Raw genomic sequence first — 20,257 nt, 5'->3', positions numbered from 1 at the left:
TCTGTGTAAATGGGGGCTCAGAGTTTAAGAAAACAGTCAATTGTAGAGTTAGTCAACTGTATAAATAAAAATTACTTTTTGTATATCCAATTCAATGTATATAAATAAATACTGAGTCTAACACAGGTAGAATGATTGACAGAATATTTGTAAGTGTTTTAGACTAGAAAAATAATACTGGCTCCATCTACGAAATTTATAAAAGTGTAAATATCCAACATGGGAGGTCAGAGAGGATAATAGGAATGGTTACATAAATAAAGAGAAAAAAATGCTGCCCTCTGAACAGAAATGTGCTTGTATTTCCATGATTAAATATTTTAAAACCGAAGTCTTAAAAGAAGAATTTGATTTGGTTAAATGACATAGTTCTAGTAAAATGTGACAGCACTGCAATATTCTTCTATCTGGTGGAGGAGCGAAATACCATGGCTGGGGCTTGCTTCAAATGAAGAATTGCCTGGTAAGGAAGACAGAGACTGTCTGTTGTTAAATAGAGCTCAAACAAGCTCTTAATCTACATCTTTAATCTAGATGGAGAATGTCTGACTACTGCACCTGGACTCACCAGCTATTTTTAGGATTCAGGAAATTGTTTTCATCTTGGACTTCTATTGATCCCAATTTAGTTCTTTGTACACCCAGAGAGAGGTGACACTTTGAGTGACAACCGGTAACATCATTTCCTGGTTTCGTCCATAGTTCCTGTTTACTATAGCTCTATAACAAGGGTTAGGAATATACAAAAAAGGAAGCAGTTTTTTCCAAAAAGTAACCCAATAGAATAGTTTCTGGGTTCTTGAAACTCTTGACAGTTACATTAAAACACTTAGCAATTTGATCTCTCTTGAAAAATACCTGTAGACTTTCTGGAAGATGAAACATCTAATTGCAGTTTAGTCATCCAGTAGCTCCAAAAAAGCTAGCTGAGAAGTCTATTTATAAATTCCTTTAAAAGCCTAAAGAGCTCTATGGAAGATGATTAACTGTTTTCTATTTCTATTACAAACCAAATTGAGGGGGAAAAATAAAAGACAAACCTCCGGCATGAAGTCATCTACATAATTTGCATCCCCAATTTTCTTCCACCTTCAATATCTATTACCTGTTTGGCCAACTTCCACCATTATTTTGTCTTAGACCAATTTCCTCACAGGCACCATTGGACTTAAACTCTCAGAGGTCTGATTTCCCTCTCTAATGTTGTTTAGATGGGAACTTTTTGCTTTGCATCAATTCAAGTAGAAACTGACGTTTACAAAAGAAACTTTTACTAACATTTAAGGGGAAAGTTAAGTGATTCTATACTAACCAAATGTAGACTTAACCAAGAGCTAGTAGTATGGCTGGCATAGTTTGCAAAATCTTCCCCTATTTTCTTTTCTTAGCCACAGTCTTTTCTCATGACCAGGTTAAATTATTCAGGTTGATAGGCTAAGGTATGCATAGGCTGCTTTCCTTGTCATATCGACGTCCTTAGGAGTTTTTGTTTGGTTTTGGTTTTGTATCAGAATGGCCCCTTTGGTTCCCGGCTTTGTTGAGCTTCTGGTCTACAGTTACCTTTGACTGTTGACTGTTATCTTTCACAGTCAATTGACTTTTCTTGAGTATCTGGATGAAGAAGGCACATTCCCGTCTGGCTGCTAACAATGCTTTCAGATGTTGTGAAAGAAACATCCCACACAGTACTTATCATTGTTGTTTGCCCTTTTTGAACATTATTTGAGCTCTAGAGTCATTGGTCTTGTTTTCTAGTCTAAACGCCTGAGTGATCAAACCTTCAGATGGTGCTAGCTCTCAGGCTGCGAGTCACCCCCCAGCCTGCAAATCATCCCAACAGGGGCAAACCATCCTCTCCATAACCTCTCTAAGCTCCTGACCCACAGAGCATGTGAGCTTAGTAAGAGAGCCGTTGTTTTATGCCACTAAGTTTGGAGTGTTTGTCACTTCAAATGGTAATTGAAACAATTGAGAATATAAATTTTGGAGTCCACAACATGTACATTGCATTAAAACCTTGGAACTAGATGGAATGAAAGATGATCAGTGTCTGTGCCCTGAATAGAGCCTGAGCTGAGACAGAGTAAGCAAAGTAGATTTAGAAGGAATAGCCAGTGGGCTAGAAGGAGCACCGGGAGAATGTTGGAAGAGACTTGGGATTGGAAGGGATGCATTTTTTGGTGATGGGACCAAGGGTATGATTGCCAGTTTCCTCCCTTCCTTCAGAGTAACTGACTTCAGTTGATTTGACTTCAACAATTGACTTCAGTAGGAGTGGAGAAAAAAAAATCACTGAAGTTGAGGGGTCAAATAAAGAAAACTTTAAAATACATTTTGAAATGATATTTAAAATACTTATTTAGACTTCAGTTCATCAGTGTTTACCACCAGTATCTTCCAACGGTAATTTCCATAATTTACATGCAATCCAGATGATAAATGGGTGCTTTCCAGTCTTTCAAGATCTAGACAAAATGAACTCAAGGTCGTTTCCTAAAATTTCTATGGACTTTTAGGGGCTTGCATTCTCATGGCTACGTCTGGTCTATTGCTTCTTCATGTGCCATTTCAGATTTGAGTTACATTTGCTCAGATGTGGACATGGACTCTTCAATTTACACACTCAAACACACTGAAGAAAAAATGGGAGGAAGGTAGAAGAGGAGTTGAAACCATAGCAACCAAAGCAACTTTTTTTTTTTTTTTTTTTTTTTGCGGTAAGCGGACCTCTCACTGTTGTGGCCTCTCCCGTTGTGGAGCACAGGCTCCGGACGCACAGGCTCAGCGGCCATGGCTCACGGGCCTAGCTGCTCCGCGGCATGTGGGATCTTCCCGGACCGGGGCACGAACCCGTGTCCCCTGCATTGGCAGGCAGACTCTCAACCACTGTGCCACCAGGGAAGCCCATCCAAAACAACTTTTGAGTGAAACAGTAGACATCATTCTTGAATGATCTTTTGTCAATCCTACAACCAATGTCTCCACAGTGATCTCTTACCTCATCCAACATCCAGCTTCATACCATCTCTCTGGTTTTTATGTTCTGTCTTGCTTCCTCCTCTCTTCCTCTTGGAAAAGTAAGAACTTCACATTTTTCTAAATTCTATAGAGCAATTTTCCCTTCAAGTTGTCCAGCAAATGAAATTCTCTTCCATTAGTGGTGGCATGTTTATGAATAGATAGAAAAGAAGCTCTCTTCTTACTTTTGACTTACTTTAATGTTTTATTTCCTCCAGGATTTTAGACACTGTATTCAAGTAGGTTTGCTAGTATATGTTCTGACTTTTACATGTTTGTAGATATCTCTATTTTTGTCATCATGCATAAGAATAACTTGATTGTGTTTAGCATTCTTAAGTCACAATCATTTTATTTACAGCTCTGTGGTCGATTCTTTTTCTTCTTTTATTTAGTGTCTTAGAGAAGATTCTTTGAGACCCATTTAATTTTGCTGGTAAGTAGATTTTTGTCCTGCTATATTATGGATATTTTCCCTTATCTCTGAAGCTTATTATCCTTTCTTTTGAATTCTAAGAGATTTTTATAAGTTTATCTTCTACATAACTAATGTTGCCTTTTCAGATGTAACAAATTGGGTTACTTTCATTTTTTTTTTTTTTTTTTGCGGTACGCGGGCCTCTCACTGTTGTGGCCTCTCCCGTTGTGGAGCACAGGCTCCGGACGCACAGGCTCAGCGGCCATGGCTCACGGGCCCAGCCGCTCCACGGCATGTGGGATCCTCCCGGACCGGGACACGAACCTGCGTCCCCTGCATCGGCAGGCGGACTCTCAACCACTGCACCGCCAGGGAAGCCCTACTTTCATCTTTTGATGAAAATAATTATGTTATTTGTTTTTTTCTCTTTGATCCAAGAGAATTTTTTTCTAGAATGCTTTGTGGTAGTCAGAATAACGGGACACCACCGCTGAACACCCACCAAAGATGTCCATGTTCTGATCCCTGGAAACTATGAATGCTACTTTACGTGACAAAAGATACTTTGCAGATGTGATTATGTTAAGGATCTTGAGAAGGGAGCATCATTCTGGATTATCTGGGTGAGCTCAGATAACGTATTATCAAGGGTCCTTATAAGAGAGATCAGGAGAGTAAGAGCCAGAGAGAAATATTGGAAGATGCTATACTGCTGGCTTTGAAGACAGAGCATGGGACCACAAGCCAAAGTGTGCAGGCAGCCTGTAGAAGCTAAAAAGTCAAGGAAATGGATTCTCCCTTACAGTGCCCAGGGGAACACACCCTACTGTCGTCTTGATTTTAGAACTTCTAACCTCCAGCTCTGTGAAAGAATAAATTTATATTGTTTAAGTCATAATTTTGTGGTAATGTGTTAAACAGTAATAGAAAATTAATGCATACTGTCATTAGTTTCATAGTAAAAAAGTCTTCTTTAATTTTATTTCACATATGAATCAAAAAATGTTAGAATGGTTTTCTGTTTATTGTAGGAATTTTATTTTTTATAAAAGGTATTTTTGATTTTTTTAAAAAGGAATGTAGTGTAAATTATAGGATTTTTCCTTAAGTATGGTAAGTTTTCTCAGTTTGGTCATCCACAGAGGGCTATCTATGCTTTCCTAGTCTTGTCTTATGGCTAAATCGAAATGGATATGATTTTCTCTCTAGTATCTCTCCAGTCTAGATCAAGTGATAAGTGGAAAAAGTTACAATCTAATAGTGTAACTCTGATGTCTTCCCAAATCTCAAGGTTTTTGAAATAACTCTTTCCTCTATCATAGAAATAAAGTAACTCAGGCTCCCATCTAATGCGAGTGAAGATAATGTAGTTGTTTCCCAAATAATTTCTGAAGTCTAAGTAAGTGCTTACAAATTTTAACAACCACTTGCCATTTCCCACTATGAATCATTTAGAGAATGATTACTCAGTAGCAAGAGTAATCTTAAAATGTAGATAGTATCATGTCACTCCCTTGTTTAAATCCTTCAGTGGTTCCTCATTTCACTTCAGGAAAGACAAAAATCTTTAAGCTCACAAACTTCAGTGTTATCTGTCCTGTGCCTACCTCGCCAGGATATCTGCTGCTGTCATCTCTCACCATCATCCTTTTGAGGCCTTAAATACATCAAGTTTCTTCCTACCGCAGGACTTTGCATAAATCCTTTCCTCCATGAAATGTTTTTCCTCCCCACCCCTTCTGCCTCCTAACAGCTCTTCATCCTTCAGATTTCATTTTAAGTGTCATTCCCTCAAAGGTTTCCCATGACCTTGCCTGCCAGTTAAAATTAGTTCCTCCTGTTACAGCTTCTAATAGAATCCTATAAATTTTCTCAGTGATTATTTAATGTCTGCCCCCTCTAAAAAGCTGTAAGTTTTAATATGGCAAAGACTATGTCTTTCGTTACAGTCTATCTCCAGAGCCAAGCTCAGGTAACATTTGAGTAAGTGAATGAATCTGAATTGCTGTTTCTGGCTTCTCCATGGTGATTTCTGGCCATTGCATTTCATCCTCTGTTCTATTTCATTAATCTGTCTTAGCTTCAGAGCATGACCATCACCTCTCATCTTTGTTTTTCAGTGCCCAAGTCTGTGCTAAATGAAGGCTCATGCCAGGTTGCAGGTTTGTTTTCATTTTTCAACTTCATTTATTCATTCAAAATATTTGCACGGGGCACTATTCTAAACATTTAGTGATTCTTTCTTGGTGTGGGGAACAAGATGCAATGTTGCCAGCTCATTGCTCTATGAGGCCTTGTGCTGCCCTTGATATGGTCCAAATGTTTTGGTCCATATATGTGAGGTTATGCTCCTGAGGATGCAATGCCTGGATTTCAAGTTTCACCCTAATACTTCTGAATTTCAGAGGGTGGTGGTATTAATTCGCCAGTGTTTTCTTTACTGCATTATGAATATATTACCCTTTTAAAAGAGGATGTTTGACATTGGCACTGCATGCCTTCCTTCAAAACAATTCTATGTATATCTATATTATTGATACTTTTAAAAGAAATGCATCAAGGTTTCTTGTATATGGCCAGTATTCATCTTTCCTTTCTGGTGCTAATGTGGAAATTTTTCCTCTTTCCCATTTAAAAAAATATTTTATTAGGCATTGCAATAGGAATATGAAAGCAGGGAGATAAAAGTCTGCCCTTGTTATTATCTTGCCCAAAAGCTGCCAGTGATTTCTTCACCAAACTATGATCTCCTTACCCTCTATCTTGTCTGTTGTCTATTTATCAGTTTATTTTTGTTATGGGTAGGAACTGCATTCTAGGAAATTACTATGTATATTAAAAACTCACGAGTATCCATATAGTGTGAAATATCCTGTACTAGATTGTCCCGATAGCCTCAGAGGAAGAATTTCATGACTCTAGTAACATTTGCGTTTCATAGTTGATTGAGTACCTTGTGAAATGAATGAGCACTGTCATGAATACTTCACTGTGTTGGATCACTCCACTATATTGGCATTTGAATGTTCATCACCACTATCAAATCAGTTCAGCATTACTAACTTCACTTCTAGTGAATGGATTTTTGTAGCCTTCTTCTCCATAACTTGGAAGAAGAGAAAAGAGAAAGCTCCACGAGGTATGAAAGAGTGCTAGAATTCATCCATTTTATAAGTGAATTCACGTGGCATCAGATGAAACCCAACCACATATATGTGCGAATATGAAACACTAAGGTGAGGATAACATTCAGACATAAAATGAGACCATTATTCTCAAATAGAGTTGTTCTTTTGAACGGTATTATTGGAGGATAATCTTGGAAAGAAGAACTTCTAAAGCTAGCTGTGGCTGTAATCCATTAGAATGACTTGATAAGACTGGCTTGTAAATATCCCCTTAAACATACTTGAATGAGAATAATTTTTCTCTTACGTGCTTGAGACAGCTAAATACAGCATGGTCTTTCCAGAAATGATACCAACACAATATATCATTAATTTTATCCAATTGTTTCCTGAAGTGGCCCCAATTATATGATTTTTTTTCATCTAATACAGTTCATTTACAGAAAGCGGAATATAAGCAACATTGTATTTTATTTTCCACTAAGAAAGGGAGTCTATTTGATATAATAATATTATTTTGGGCCCTTTATATTGAGAAAAAGAATATATATCTCGTTAAACTATAAAGTATCCACATTCAACTGGGTACCTAATTATTTTCCCTGAGGACTTTTTTTTCAAGAACAAATGTGATGAGGCAACGAGTATATCATTAGTTTCATTTTATAGAGATAATACTCATACATTTTTCTTTGTCACATCCTGAGAGAACATCCTGAGAGATGTTCTATTCCACATCACTTTCTATGTTTATACAGATAAAATTAATACAATATATGTATATGTGATGTGAAAATATCCAAGACAACGTAAAAATCAATTCTATTTATTTAATTCTATTCTATGCTTCTATTATAGAATTACTATAATCAAAAGAAGAATACGGTATTGACTGAGGAATAGACCTTTCACATACACACCCCGCTATATTCTGCGTGGCTATCACACATGAGCAGTTAGTGTCAGCCTCCTGCTCAAGCTTCCAGTGATCCTCCATTGTTTATAGTTCTGTCCAACAAAACTTTCTATGGTCCTGGAAATATTCTGTAACCTGTTTTATCCATTAGGGTAGCTACTAGCTACATGTGGCTATTGGGCATTTGAAACATGGCTCATGGAACTAAGGTACTGAATTTTTGTTTTTTTTGTTTTTTGTTTTTTTGCGGTACGCGGGCCTCTCACTGTTGTGGCCTCTCCCGTTGTGGAGCACAGGCTCCGGACGCGCAGGCTCAGCGGCCACGGCTCACGGGCCCAACCGCTCCGCGGCACGCGGGACCCTCCCGGACCGGAACACGAACCCGTGTCCCCTGCATCGGCAGGCTGACTCTCAACCACTGCATCACCGGGGAAGCCCGGTACTGAATTTTTAATTGTGCTTAATTTCAATTAATTGAAATGTAAATGGTCACAAGTGGTTTGTAGCTACTGTACTGGACAGCGCAGATCTGTAATGTCAAACCCAAACTCCTTATCAAGCATTTAAGATCCTCCATAATTTTATCTCAGATGACCTGAGATCAAGGCCTATAGGACCCTAGAATAAAAACTGAAAGATAGTGGTGCTGCAAACACAGCGAAGGAAAGCCTAAAAGCGTGGCCTACAGGACACATGGGAAGGAATACTGTTCTTACCTCTGCTTTGAATATATCATCAACTTTATTATTGAAAGCACAGCTTCTGCTTAAAAATCATTCAGCAAGTTTCCTTCCTCCTTTTCCAGTTCATCTTTTTGATTATTGCAGGCATGTTAGTTGGGGAGAAAGAGGATGTAAAGGGTGAATATAGTCTTATGATTAATTAACCTTTTATGATGCATGTATTAGGGGAATAGATACAGTAGGACTAGCACTGCTTTTGACTAACCAATTTTAGGTTTTACCACATTCAGTTGTTTGAGAGATAATTCAATACATTTTTACTTCCAATTGTTTAGCAGCGGGGCTCTACTGAATAAAATCTCTGGAAAATATTTTATGGAGTCGTTGACATATTGACAAAAGAAATATTTTTGGATCATTGTCTTTCATTTATATGGACAATCAAGAATTATGTCTTTTGGACAAACACGTTCACACTTTGTAAGGGTCTTGTATGTGAAGAATGCAAAGAGCATAGCTATTTGGTCTGATTGTTTATCTCATAGCTCTGAGATTCCATTCGTCTGAATAATATTATTTTCAAAATTTCTGTGTCAGTAACTGCTTAGCTCTCCAGGGATTGCGCATTCATGAGTGCAAATGGCCTCCTGATTTTTCTAAAACAAAACTAGCTTCTTTGGCAGGCAAAATGTTTCCAGTGAAGTGATCTCCTTTTCTCACATTAAATAACAAGGATTGGATTTTTCTAAATGTTTTGTCTATGCAACATCTTTAACACTTTAATTGATTTGAAATGATCTTGGCCTTGTAAAGTATGGTTAGGTTTTTCTTCTTTCTTTGAACCAGTGTAAGCATTTCTACAGCACCTGGTTCCTTGAAAAGCAGAACCCATGCCATACCTACAAGTTGGAACACCTCCAAGAAAGTCCTTTTGTTTGTGTGTGTTTGTGGTGAATCATTCATAGTCTGTGAGATCTATCAAAATAGTGTTGTCTGAAAACCTTGTTTTCCTATTTTTTTTCTTCTGATGACTCATACTTCAGTGCTTTCATGCCTAGATTCTTTTTTCTTTCTTGTTTCTCATCATGTTCATTCAGAAGATGTTCTTTCACTAGTTCCAAAATTTGTATTTCTATATTCTGTCAGTTTTCATCTTGAAACATACACACAGCAATATGCTCGGAATTATAAAATTCTGCATTAAATCCTAACACTTAAAAAACCCCTCATCTTCTCAATACAGGTTCACCTGCACTTCTGTTCTCATTTTTATTTAGTACAAATTTATTAACATTTAAATTTCATTAGCGCTTGAAACTCTATTTTATCTGTTAGGAAGGTTTTGGCTATGAGAAACATAAAAACCAATGTTAAGTGGCTTAAACAACAAGGGTACTTGATACTTCATGCATGAATATGAAAGGTATGGTGGCTTCAAGGTTAGCTGAATGAGTAATAATGGTCTCAAGGACTCAGGTTCTTCCTGTCTTTCTCTTCAGTCATTCTTTTCTTTTAAGTCAGTTTTATTGAAGCGTAACTTACAAAAAAAGTCATGAATTTTAAGTGTACAAGTAAATGAATTTTGACAAATGTATAATCATATAATCACTACCACAATCAAGAAATTAAACACCTCTATCATTCCAAAAAGTTCTGTTAGCCCCTTTGCAGTCAATCCCATCCTCCCAACCTAGGCCCTGCCAATTTCAATGGAATTATACAGCATGTACTCTTTTGCATCTTCTCTCCTTCACAAAGCATCATGTTTTTGAGATCCATCCAGGTTGCTGCTTATATCAATAGTTTGTTCCTTTTTACTGCTGAGTGACAGTCCATTGTGTAGGAGATATATTGCATACCACAATCTGTATACCCATTCACTAGTTGATGGGAATTTGAGTTGTTTCCAGTTGTTGACTATTACATAGGAAGTTGTTATAAATGTTCACATACAAGTCGTTGTGTAGATAGAGGTTTACGTTTGTCTTGAGTAAATACTTAGGAACATGAATGCTGGGTCATACGCTAACTATATGTTTAACATTACAAAAAACTGATTAACTGTTTTCCAAAATACCTGTACTATTTTGAATCCCTACTACCAGTGTAAGAGAGTTCCAGTTACTCCACATACTTACTAAAACTGGGTATCTTAGTGCTTTGTGAAGAGCAAAATTTTTAATTTTTATTAAGCTAATTTATCAGTTTCTTCATTTAGGTTTTCAGCTTCCCCCCCCCACCCCGGGGTACATTCTAATCACACAAATTCAAAGATTACAAAGATTTACCAAATCCAAGATCATAAAATCTTTCTCCCAGGTTTTCTTCCAAAAGTTTTATAGTTTTAACTCTTGTATTTAGATTTAGGTGTATGATCAATTTCAAGTTAATTTTTATGTGGGGTATAAATTAAGGGTTGAGGTTCTTTTCTTTTTTCCTCTCTTTCTTTCTTTCTATAATAGATGTGATAGATAGATAGATGATAGATAGATGTTCCAAGTGTTCTAACCTCATTTGTTGAATGTTCTGCAATTTCTAGTGTGTTAGATTTGTACTTTGTTCTATACTCATGGTCACAGATGACTGCAAAAATTCCAGGCATCACATTTGGAATGACATGCAGGAGAGACCATCTCTTCATAGAAGTGTACAGGAAACTTTTATTCATCTTTTATTACCTACACTTCATACATGCTTCCTGTCTAAATCAATCAGTGGAAAGGGGAATGGGACCACCATTATTCATTTATTCTTTTAACAAGAAAATGACATGTTTTCTATATGCATTCTAGGGGCTAGGAGTACAGTAGCGATGAGAAGAGTAAAAATTGTTGCCTGCTTTTATGGAGCATACAACTTACTGAAGAATACTATTTGCCTATTTTCAAAATAAATAAGTAACCGGTATAATATGTTGTTGTACAGTATTAAGCACTGAGAGGGAAAAAGGAAAAGGGGCTATGAAGTATTGTGGGTAGGTTGAAAGTTTAGATAGGATAGTTAGGAAAGGGCTCACGGAGTTGACTTTTGCATAGGAGACCTGAAGAAGGTGATAAAGTAGGCCATACAGATATCAGATTGAAGAGTGGTCTGGACAGAATGAAAAGTGCAATAGTCCTGAGAACAGCAAGGAGGCCGCAGTGGTTGCAGAAAGTAACAGGAAATGGGGGAGGTACAGAAACATGTAGATCATTGTAGGTAAGTCATTCTCAACCAGCAGCAATTTTGGCAAAATTTACAAATTTTGGTGATGTCTGGGGGACATTTTTGGTTGTCACAACCTGTAGTACTACAGAGGCCCAGGGTGTTGATAAATGACCTATAATGCACAGGAGAATCCACTTTTGACTATCCTCCCCTTTGTCAACAAGGAATTATCTGGCCCAAATGTCAGTAGTACCAAGGTTGAAAAACACTGTTTTAGGTCATAGTGAGGACTGGCTGACAATGACTGCATTAGAATGTCACTGAAGAGTTTTGAGCAGAGAAATGATCTAAAGCTTTTAAAAAGATCATGCGGTTGTTTGTTGTGAATAGACTGAAGGGGTAGAAGGGTTAGAAATACGATAGCTTTTAGGACGGTACTACCAGTATCCAGGAAAGACATGGTGGTTTGGACCAGAAAGATAGAAGTAGGAGTGGTAGGAAGTGATGGATTCTGGATATATTTTGAAGGCTGAGCTAACAGGATTTACGAACTGCTATGAACTAAATGTTTGTGTCCTCCTAAAATTTGTATGTTGAAACATAATCCCCAAGGTGATGGTATTTGGAGGCAGGAGCCTTCGGGATGTGACTGAGTCATGAACTTGGCCAGACTCAGGACTGTGAGGAATACATCTCTGTTGTTTATAAACCACCTAGTCTGTGGTATGCTATTATAGCAGTGGGAAAGGGCTATGATACTAACATACTAGGTATATATAGGTATGAAACAGAGGAGCCATGTATGACCCCTTAAGAGTAATCTGTTGTGCCTGGTGCTGTTGTTGCATCTTCCCAAAGATAGTAACCTGGGGACTGGGTAGAAACTTGAACCAATTTGGAATGGCACATTTAATGCCCATATAAACGTTTGGGCAGGCAAACAACAGCATCTGTTACGTATATATCTTATAGAAATAAGAATGGATGTTGTTAGATTAGTGAGTGACTATCTTAAAGGGCATGATTATTCTATGTATAGACTATTGAGTTTCTTTAAAAATGCTTTTTTATCCACATGAGAGATTTTTAAAAAGTGTCTTCTCATGCCATCTTTCATTTGGTGCCAGTTTGATAGATGTAGGAAGTATTAAAACCCTATTCCATCAAAGTCATTAAAGGATTTTGACTTCCAGTATTTACATCCCAAGCAATTACTGACTTCCCACATAAGATGTTGATGTATTGTTTAAGAATTGCTTTCTGAGCATTTGTTTTGCCTAACCTAAAATATTATAAGCTAACTATGAGTCCTTATTATATGTTAGAAAACTACTTATGTCTTTCACTTAATTATCATCACAATCTTATAACCAATAACCTGACAAACTCTACTTAGGCTTCTTGACCAAACTCTACTTAGACCCCCCTGAACTCTTCCTCAAATAGGCCTTGACTTTTGGACTTCCATGTTCTCTCTATACTGTCCAATTTTAGCAAACATCCTGCTAAGTTTTGCCAGAATCTCTCCATTCTCCATATCTAATCCAGTTCCTCATCCTCCACCACCCCCCCGTGATGTCTGATCACCTTGGCCTGTCTTCAGCAAGAATTCTGTTAGCACCATCTAACCAGAATCCTCTCCTCTCCCCTGATATTTCCTCTTAGTAATTTTCCATCCACTGACCCCCACCCAGGTCCTCGGCTATAAATTCCCGCTTTTCTTTGCTGTATTTGGAATTTAGCATAGCTCTTTCTGCTATTTCAAGAGTTTTGAATAGTCTTCCTTACCATTTTAAGAAATGTCGGAATAATTTTTTCTTTAACAAACCTTCTTAACCTGAATAACTAGAGTTATTTCCATTTCACAGATCAAAAAAAAAAAGAAAAAAAATGAAAGTTTTGTAAAGTAATTACGTTTAGTCAAGATTATCCAACTAGTAAATGGATCTTGAGCCAATATGCCTCTGAGAACTTAAACGCTGTGTTACAGGCCTTCCTGCTCACACAGGCTTCTTGCTCTAGAGGCCTGGCCAGTGTGACTGGCTGCCCGGGTAAATGCTCAGTAAGGACCGGCCTGTTGACTCGGAAACTCTTGGTACCGAGATCATGGTACAAGAGGCCTGAAATTCCTTCTACACAAATGCACACCAAACTGATCTGATGGTGTAGACCCGCCGCCGCCTCTTTGTCTCTGCGTCCCCCAGCGCTTACAGGCCGCCTTAAAGAGAACGCTGGCCGCGGCCTAGGCGAGGTTCCGTGGGCCCGGGGCCGCAGTCTCCGCCCAGAGCGAGCTGTGTCGGGCGCGCGCAACGCCGCGGGCCCAGGTGCAAGAAGTTAGTTTGGCCCCTTCCGCGGGCCGAGCCGGCTCCGGGCCCGCCTCCCCGCGGGATTGGAGGCCCGCGGCCCCGCCCGGCCCTGCTAGGCCGGCGGGAGGCGTTTCCCGGTCTGGCGGCGGGGACGCGGAGGGCCTGGTTAACCTCCTCTCGTCCCCGGGTCCTGGGGGTCGCGTCGGAACGCCATACTTCCGCGCCCCGCTCTCCGCCTGCCCGGCCCGCGTGGCGCCCCAGCCCGGGGTGGAGCTGCGGTCGGAGAGAGACGACGGGGCCTCCGGGCCGCGCCTCAGCCCCGGACGCGCAGCGGTCCCTGCTTTCGCGGTTGGTCCTGACTTTTTTCTAACTCAGTGCGTGAACCTCGCTCCCCTTCAACTCCCGTTCGCCCAGAGGCGGGGCGGAGGAGTGAGGCGGGGAAGGAGATTGGGTTTCTCTTTTTGTCGGTCTAGAGGGAGCTTGAGTCGGGAAGTGAGTCTCCAGACGCCGGCGAGCTTCGGGTGGTTCGGGCCGGCCGGGCGTGGGGGGTGTCTTGGGCCGCCGAGCAGGACAGGCGGGCGGTGGGCCGCGCTGCCCCGCCCCTGCCTCCGCTCTCACGGTCCTCCGCCATGGCCGCCCCCAAGCCCAGTCTTGGCTCGGGTTCAGGTCTCTGGGTAGTGGAAACTCGTGTTGAGCACTTTTCATCGCAGCCCTGGGAGGGGACCCCAAAGCAGCAGGGACGTCTGTGTCGGTACTGGCCTTGAGAGGAGGCTGGCGCTTCCTCCTGTGAACTTGAACTCCGCATCCATGCCCAGAATACGCATTGTATAGTAAGTCACCTTTCAGGTCTCAAGTTCTGATGCCGCAGAGTTGCCCCCAAACTGTGTTTGTCTTCTTTATACTGATTGAGAATTTATGCCCTGCTGAAAAGTTGTTCTCTGTAGACTTTAGGTTTTAAATCAGCAAATAAATGTTGGGCCTCAGTACATAAAGTACTGGTCAGTATATATAAAGTACTGGTTAAAACTTTTCCTGTTTTGGGCATTGTTCATTTAAATTCCTGGCTTCCCTTGTGTTCGCGTTAGGAGGAGGACAGGTGAATATTATTAAAGATTTCTGCTGTGTTCCTTTGCTCTACCTGGGGTGTTGCTGCTGAGTAAAAGGTAGGGCGTTGATTAAAGTTAAGTGAAGCAGGGAAAACCTACTAAAAGGAACAGAAACCTTCTCATTCTGAAGATGGATAGCGTATACAATGAAAACTTTACTTTCATTTCAAAAGCACTCACCAGTTTTAAAAAATTCTTTGGAAATACTTAGAAGATGGCAGTTACTTTCACAGTTAGTTTCAGGCCTATATGCTGTGTGTGTTTTTTCCGAAGAAATTTTCTCTTCCGACTCAAAAATCTCTGGTGAATTTCACTAACCTGTGTACAATTATAATTAATTGGGTAAAGTTGGATGGCTCTACTATGGAGTACATACTTTTTTTGTTTTGTTTGCGGTACGCGGGCCTCTCACTGCTGTGGCCTCTCCCGTTGCGGAGCACAGGCTCCGGACGCGCAGGCTCAGCGGCCATGGCTCACGGGCTTAGCCACTCCGCGGCATGTGGGATCTTCCCGGACTGGGGCACGAACCCGTGTCCCCAGCATCGGCAGGCGGACTCTCAACCACTGCGCCACCAAGGAAGCCCTGGAGTCCATACTTTTGTTGTTGGCAGTACTGTATTAATCTCTAAGACAGGGCAGTTTTCACTTTGGTGAGGGTGGAGAAGGGACAGGATATAGAGGAACAGAAAGAAGCTGAAAGAGTAATGTGCCAGCCCTAAAACTGCACAGTGGCCTAGTGCTCTGCTTAATTATACATCCATGAAAACCCAATGCTTTGCTCATTTAACAGATATTTACTGAGTACCTACTCTGTGTCAGTTGCTGGGCTTGGTAATGATGTACATTGCCGTCGTCCATGTTTTCCCAGTCAAAAGCTGTATTTTCTTTCCTAGTGACTGAAGACCTTCTCATCTTTGACACTTAGCATTCTTAGTGAAAGGAGTATTTTCATATATATGAAATTTATTTTCTCTTTGTAATTGGATATTGTTAACTCATTTCTTAAGGTGTATTCTGCACTGTTAATAGGTATTTTGACTGCCTAACTGAATTTCGGAAATGTTAAGTGAGGTTCAGCAGGTTTGTTTGTTTTTTTAACATCAGTGCCTCTTAGATTTCAATATTGTAATGTTGGTGAATCTCCAATTTGGATAAAATGTGTGGGCTTTCCTAAACCCAGTTGACTTCAGAATCCTAATTTCTGGGAACCTGGGAAAGTGCCCCATAGAAGACATTTTGAGAAATGTATTTTAACTGGAGTTTCCTTAGTTGTTGTTTTTATCTTTAATCACTATCTCACCCCTTCTGCCAACAGAAGTGATGCCACCAAGAAGAAAAGAGAAATACAGACTTCCTGTTCCACTTCCAGAAGGCAAGGTCCTGGATGATGTGGAAGGAAAACAGTGGGTGCTGGGCAAGATGATTGGCTCTGGAGGATTTGGTTTGATATATTTAGGTAAAGTATAAATCACCAAATATTCTGATATATGTGACTATACCTGTGACTTCTTAATAATATTTTGAGAATTGAAACTTTGAAATAAGATATAATCCATAAATGTACTTTTCTAAGTAGTATGAAGATAATGTTTAGTAGAATGTCTGGGTTCAAGACATGACTGACCCCAGTCCTTGTTGTCCATGTTTTTCTGAATGACTCTTAGAAGTCTTTTCAGAGCATAATTACACAGTCTGCCAGACAAAATGTTAATGTTCTTTTTCGAGAGTGTTTTCCTGGAAACATTGCTTTTTACAGCTCAGAGAATGCAACTGTATGAATACAAACACTTTCCATTTGTGAATCTTAATCATTAATATTTAAGTAGTACAAGGTTCTGGTCATTTCTTAACTAGGCCTCACTAGAGAACTGGGCCTTCATACCTCAAGGCATCTATTGCATGGAATGAATTAACTTCTCTCCTGTACATCTAGAATGGTACTAGTTACACGCCATCTTGGGATAATTGGTTTTTTTTTTGTTTGTTTGTTTTTGCGGTACGCGGGCCTCTCACTGTTGTGGCCTCTCCCATTGTGGAGCACAGGCTCCGTATGCGCAGGCTCAGCGGCCATGGCTCACGGGCCCAGCCGCTCCAAGGCATGTGGGATCCTCCCGGACCGGGGCACAAACCCGTGTCCCCTGCATCAGCAGGCGGACTCTCAACCACTGCGCCACCAGGGAAGCCCCTGTTTTTTTCTTTTAATTAATTAATTTTATTTACTATTTTTTATTTTTGGTTGCATTGGGTCTTTGTTGCTGTGTGCGGGCTTTCTCTAGTTGTGGCGAAGGGGGGCCACTCTTCGTTGCGGTGTGCAGGGTTCTCATTGCTGTGGCTTCTCGTTGTGGAGCATAGGCTCTAGGAGCGCGGGCTTCAGTAGTTGTGGCACTCGGGCTAATAGTTGTGGCTCGTGGGCTCTAGAGCGCAGGCTCAGTAGTTGTGGCGCACGGGCTTGGTTCCTCCGCGGCATGTGGGATCTTCCCAGACCAGGGCTTGAACCCGTGTCCCCTGCATTGGCAGGCAGATTCTTAACCACTGCGCCTCCAGGGAAGCCCCCATCTTGGGATAATTAAGAAATTAGACACTCTTAGTTTTTGTGTTCTTTGGTACAGGTAAGGAATCTGAGTTGAGTATACTTTTACACTACATTTTAAAATTACACTGACTTTAAAAGGATTATTCAGGGCTACCTTGCATGTGTAGTTTAATGATCAAGAAATATCCATTAGAAGATCAGATTTAATGAATAAAATAAGATAAATATTAGTGATTAAAAATATGCCCTCGGGCTTCCCTGGTGGTGCAGTGGTTGAGAGTCCGCCTGCTGATGCAGGGCACGCGGATTCATGCCCCGGTCCGGGAAGATCCCACATGCCGCTGAGCAGCTGGGCCCGTGAGCCATGGCCGCTGAGCCTGCGCGTCCGGGGCCTGTGCTCCGCAACAGGAGAGGCCACAACAGTAAGAGGCCCGCGTACCGCAAAAAAAAAAATGCCCTCAAGGAGCAGTTCTTCTAAATATATTGACTCATTATATGTGTGTCTGTAGGAATTTGAGAAGTTGGTAAAAGACCTTCATTGGAGGAATCTTGGGTTCCTCATTAAACATTTCAAAGTGTAGGGAAGGAAGGACTTTCCCTCTACCTTCTTAAGCTGGATACCTGGGTTTATGAAATAAACTGACAACAGGCAGATTAACAGGAGAAAAGGTATACAAATTTATTAATTTTTTTTAATGTTACATGCACAATAATATCAGGAAAAAAAAGTGAATAAATACCGTAAAACACGGTGAGATTTGAGAGCTTACATACCGTCTTAATAAGGGAAGGGGAGACGTGATACAGGCCACTTAAGGGACAGTAAATGATTTTTAGGAAAGATTAATAGCCCTTAGAAGAGTAGATGTGGGCTATGATAGTTTATAACAAAGTTTGGGAGTGGTGTCAACTTCTCATCTCTTCTGTGATGAGTCAGTCTTTCCTGGTTAATGAAGCGCTCCTGGAGGAAATTTAAAACAATGGAGTTTTTTTTTTTTTTGGAGGCTCTGTCTTTAGGCAAATAAAGGGAGTTCAGAGGAAGCCTCTCCCTACATTTGCTATTTTTCAAATGCCTTTAGTTCAAAATAATCCTTATGCCAAAGAGGCATATTTTAGGGTGGCATATTCTGCCGCCCTTGTCACACAAACATGTTTCATGGATCATGAAGGATAAAGCTTCTCTTCTGATAAAATTAAGATTGTAGTTTTGAACAAATGGATGAAATCCAGTTAATAAGTAACTTATTAATCACCTGAGTGTCTAATCTAGTTGGAAAGATAAGACCAACACAAAATTATTGTATGGGTTAAATAAAGAACAGCTTCCCCATTTAAAGGATTTGAACTTGCTTGAAAAATGCTATGATTCTAAGTACTAGATTGAGTGACACAGACAGCACTGTTCAATAGAAATGTAATACAAGCCATGTATGTAAAGTAAAATTTTCTAGGAGCCACATTAAAAAAAAAAGTAAAAAGAAACAAGTGAAATTTAATTAAATAGTATGTATTATTAAATACAATATATCTAAAGTATTATAATTCCAACATGTTATCAATATTAAAAAAAGGAAATATTTCACTTTTTTAAAGTCTTTAAAATCCAGGATTTGTCTAGTCATATTTCAGGGGCTCAATAGCTACGTGTAGGTAGTGGCTACCACATTAGATGGTGCAGATAAAGACCCTGAGAGTACTTGGGATCTACAGAGAATAGAATTCTTTGTAGAATAAGCGTTGGTTGAGACTCTGAATTAGTGAATTCTCTTGTATGGCAGAGTAAGGATCTCTAGTACATTGTCTTGACTCAAGGTCAGAGAAATGGAGTTGAATAAATTATTTCTGATGTGGCTGAGCTATAGCCTTGGATTGCACAGCTTATCAGTTATACTTTCAGTTTTCTAATGTTTGAATTATTTGAATAATTTCAAAGAACTACAGAAAAGCATTGATTGTGATGATCTTACTTGTTGTCTCTTTTTTAGATGTACATATTATATGTGTTATATGTATTTAAGTTTAAGTGCATGTTTAAACTTAAATTATATGTCTGTACACATATACATATATGTGTATACATACTCACTACTTGTGTGGTTCCTGTTGTGAAAAAGGAATTTATTTGCTTAGGCATGTGATTTATTTGTCCCTAGTTAAATACAGAAAAATCTTTGCTTCTTTCCGTCCAAGTACTGCACATATTTTTTTACTTATTTTTTTCTCAGTAAGATTTATTTTGCAACAATTTTCAAGGTTTCATATGTTATGAAATACCCCCTACTATCTGAATTTCAGAACCTGGATCCTGGAAATATAAGCAAGTGCACACGTTGGGGGAAGGACTTTAAAGAAATGTTTAGCTGTTTTGAGGAAAAGTCTCCATACTTCAGAATATATAATAAAGCTGTGTGTTCCAAGTGTTGTTATTGTTCTATCAAAAGTGGCATTCATAAATCATAAAATCAGCTCTTCAGTGAGTTGCCATCAGCAACAACTTCATTAAAATTAGCTTTTACTTATTTTCAAAGCTAAGCAAGTCCATATGAAATTATATCATGTTTTTGCATTTTACCATGGTTCTCATCACTTCCTGTATATAAATGAAGAAGTAGGTAAATTCAGGTTTCCTTTGTGTCCAGCTACATTCTTTTTAAGCATCATATTTGCCAGATATACTCTTTCAGCAGACACTTCATCAGCATTTGTTACCAAAGGCTGAGAAGAAGCTAACCGCTGTGTCTAACTCATTGTGTGTGTACTACTGTCCTCGAGCTTTGAGATCAGTATCCAAGGCCTTTCAGTAGTCAGCAAGAAGAAAAGGGGAAGGGGCAGAAATATTTTATATTTACTCTTGACTTGAAGAAATAATGTGCCTGTAGCATTAATAGAAATAGTAATAAGAAGGAAAAGAAAAGTCTGAATACAAGACAGAGTTCTTTCTTTGTATATGAAAAGAGAGGAGGGGAAAAGGGAGAATGGAAACCGGTTTAGGGGGTGGAAAA

At 39.6% G+C, this 20,257-nt stretch overlaps 1 protein-coding gene across 8 annotated transcripts in view; it reads left to right on the top strand.

The window, feature by feature from the left end:
- The first annotated feature begins 13,679 nt into the window (after positions 1–13,679).
- Positions 13,680–20,257, top strand: part of VRK2 (VRK serine/threonine kinase 2) — a 97,673-nt gene continuing 91,095 nt past the window's right edge. For 2 of the 8 annotated variants that reach the window (XM_089923154.1, XM_089923153.1), the window contains exons 1-2: positions 13,683–13,964; positions 16,038–16,178. In XM_089923154.1, the coding sequence (XP_089779280.1) occupies positions 16,043–16,178 (136 nt within the window). In that variant the 5' untranslated portion in view covers positions 13,683–13,964; positions 16,038–16,042. Of the gene's footprint in view, positions 13,965–14,034; positions 14,447–16,037; positions 16,179–20,257 lie in introns of those variants that run through there. The other 6 variants (XM_089923150.1, XM_089923148.1, XM_089923152.1 and 3 more) reach the window with 6 other exon arrangements.

Source organism: Delphinapterus leucas, chromosome 13, assembly GCF_059928025.1.
Source record: "Delphinapterus leucas isolate spDelLeu-1000000601 "Yukka" chromosome 13, BTC_Dleu_Yukka2, whole genome shotgun sequence".
Classification (NCBI taxonomy): domain Eukaryota; kingdom Metazoa; phylum Chordata; class Mammalia; order Artiodactyla; family Monodontidae; genus Delphinapterus; species Delphinapterus leucas.
This window is presented reverse-complemented; position numbering and strand designations above follow the sequence as displayed.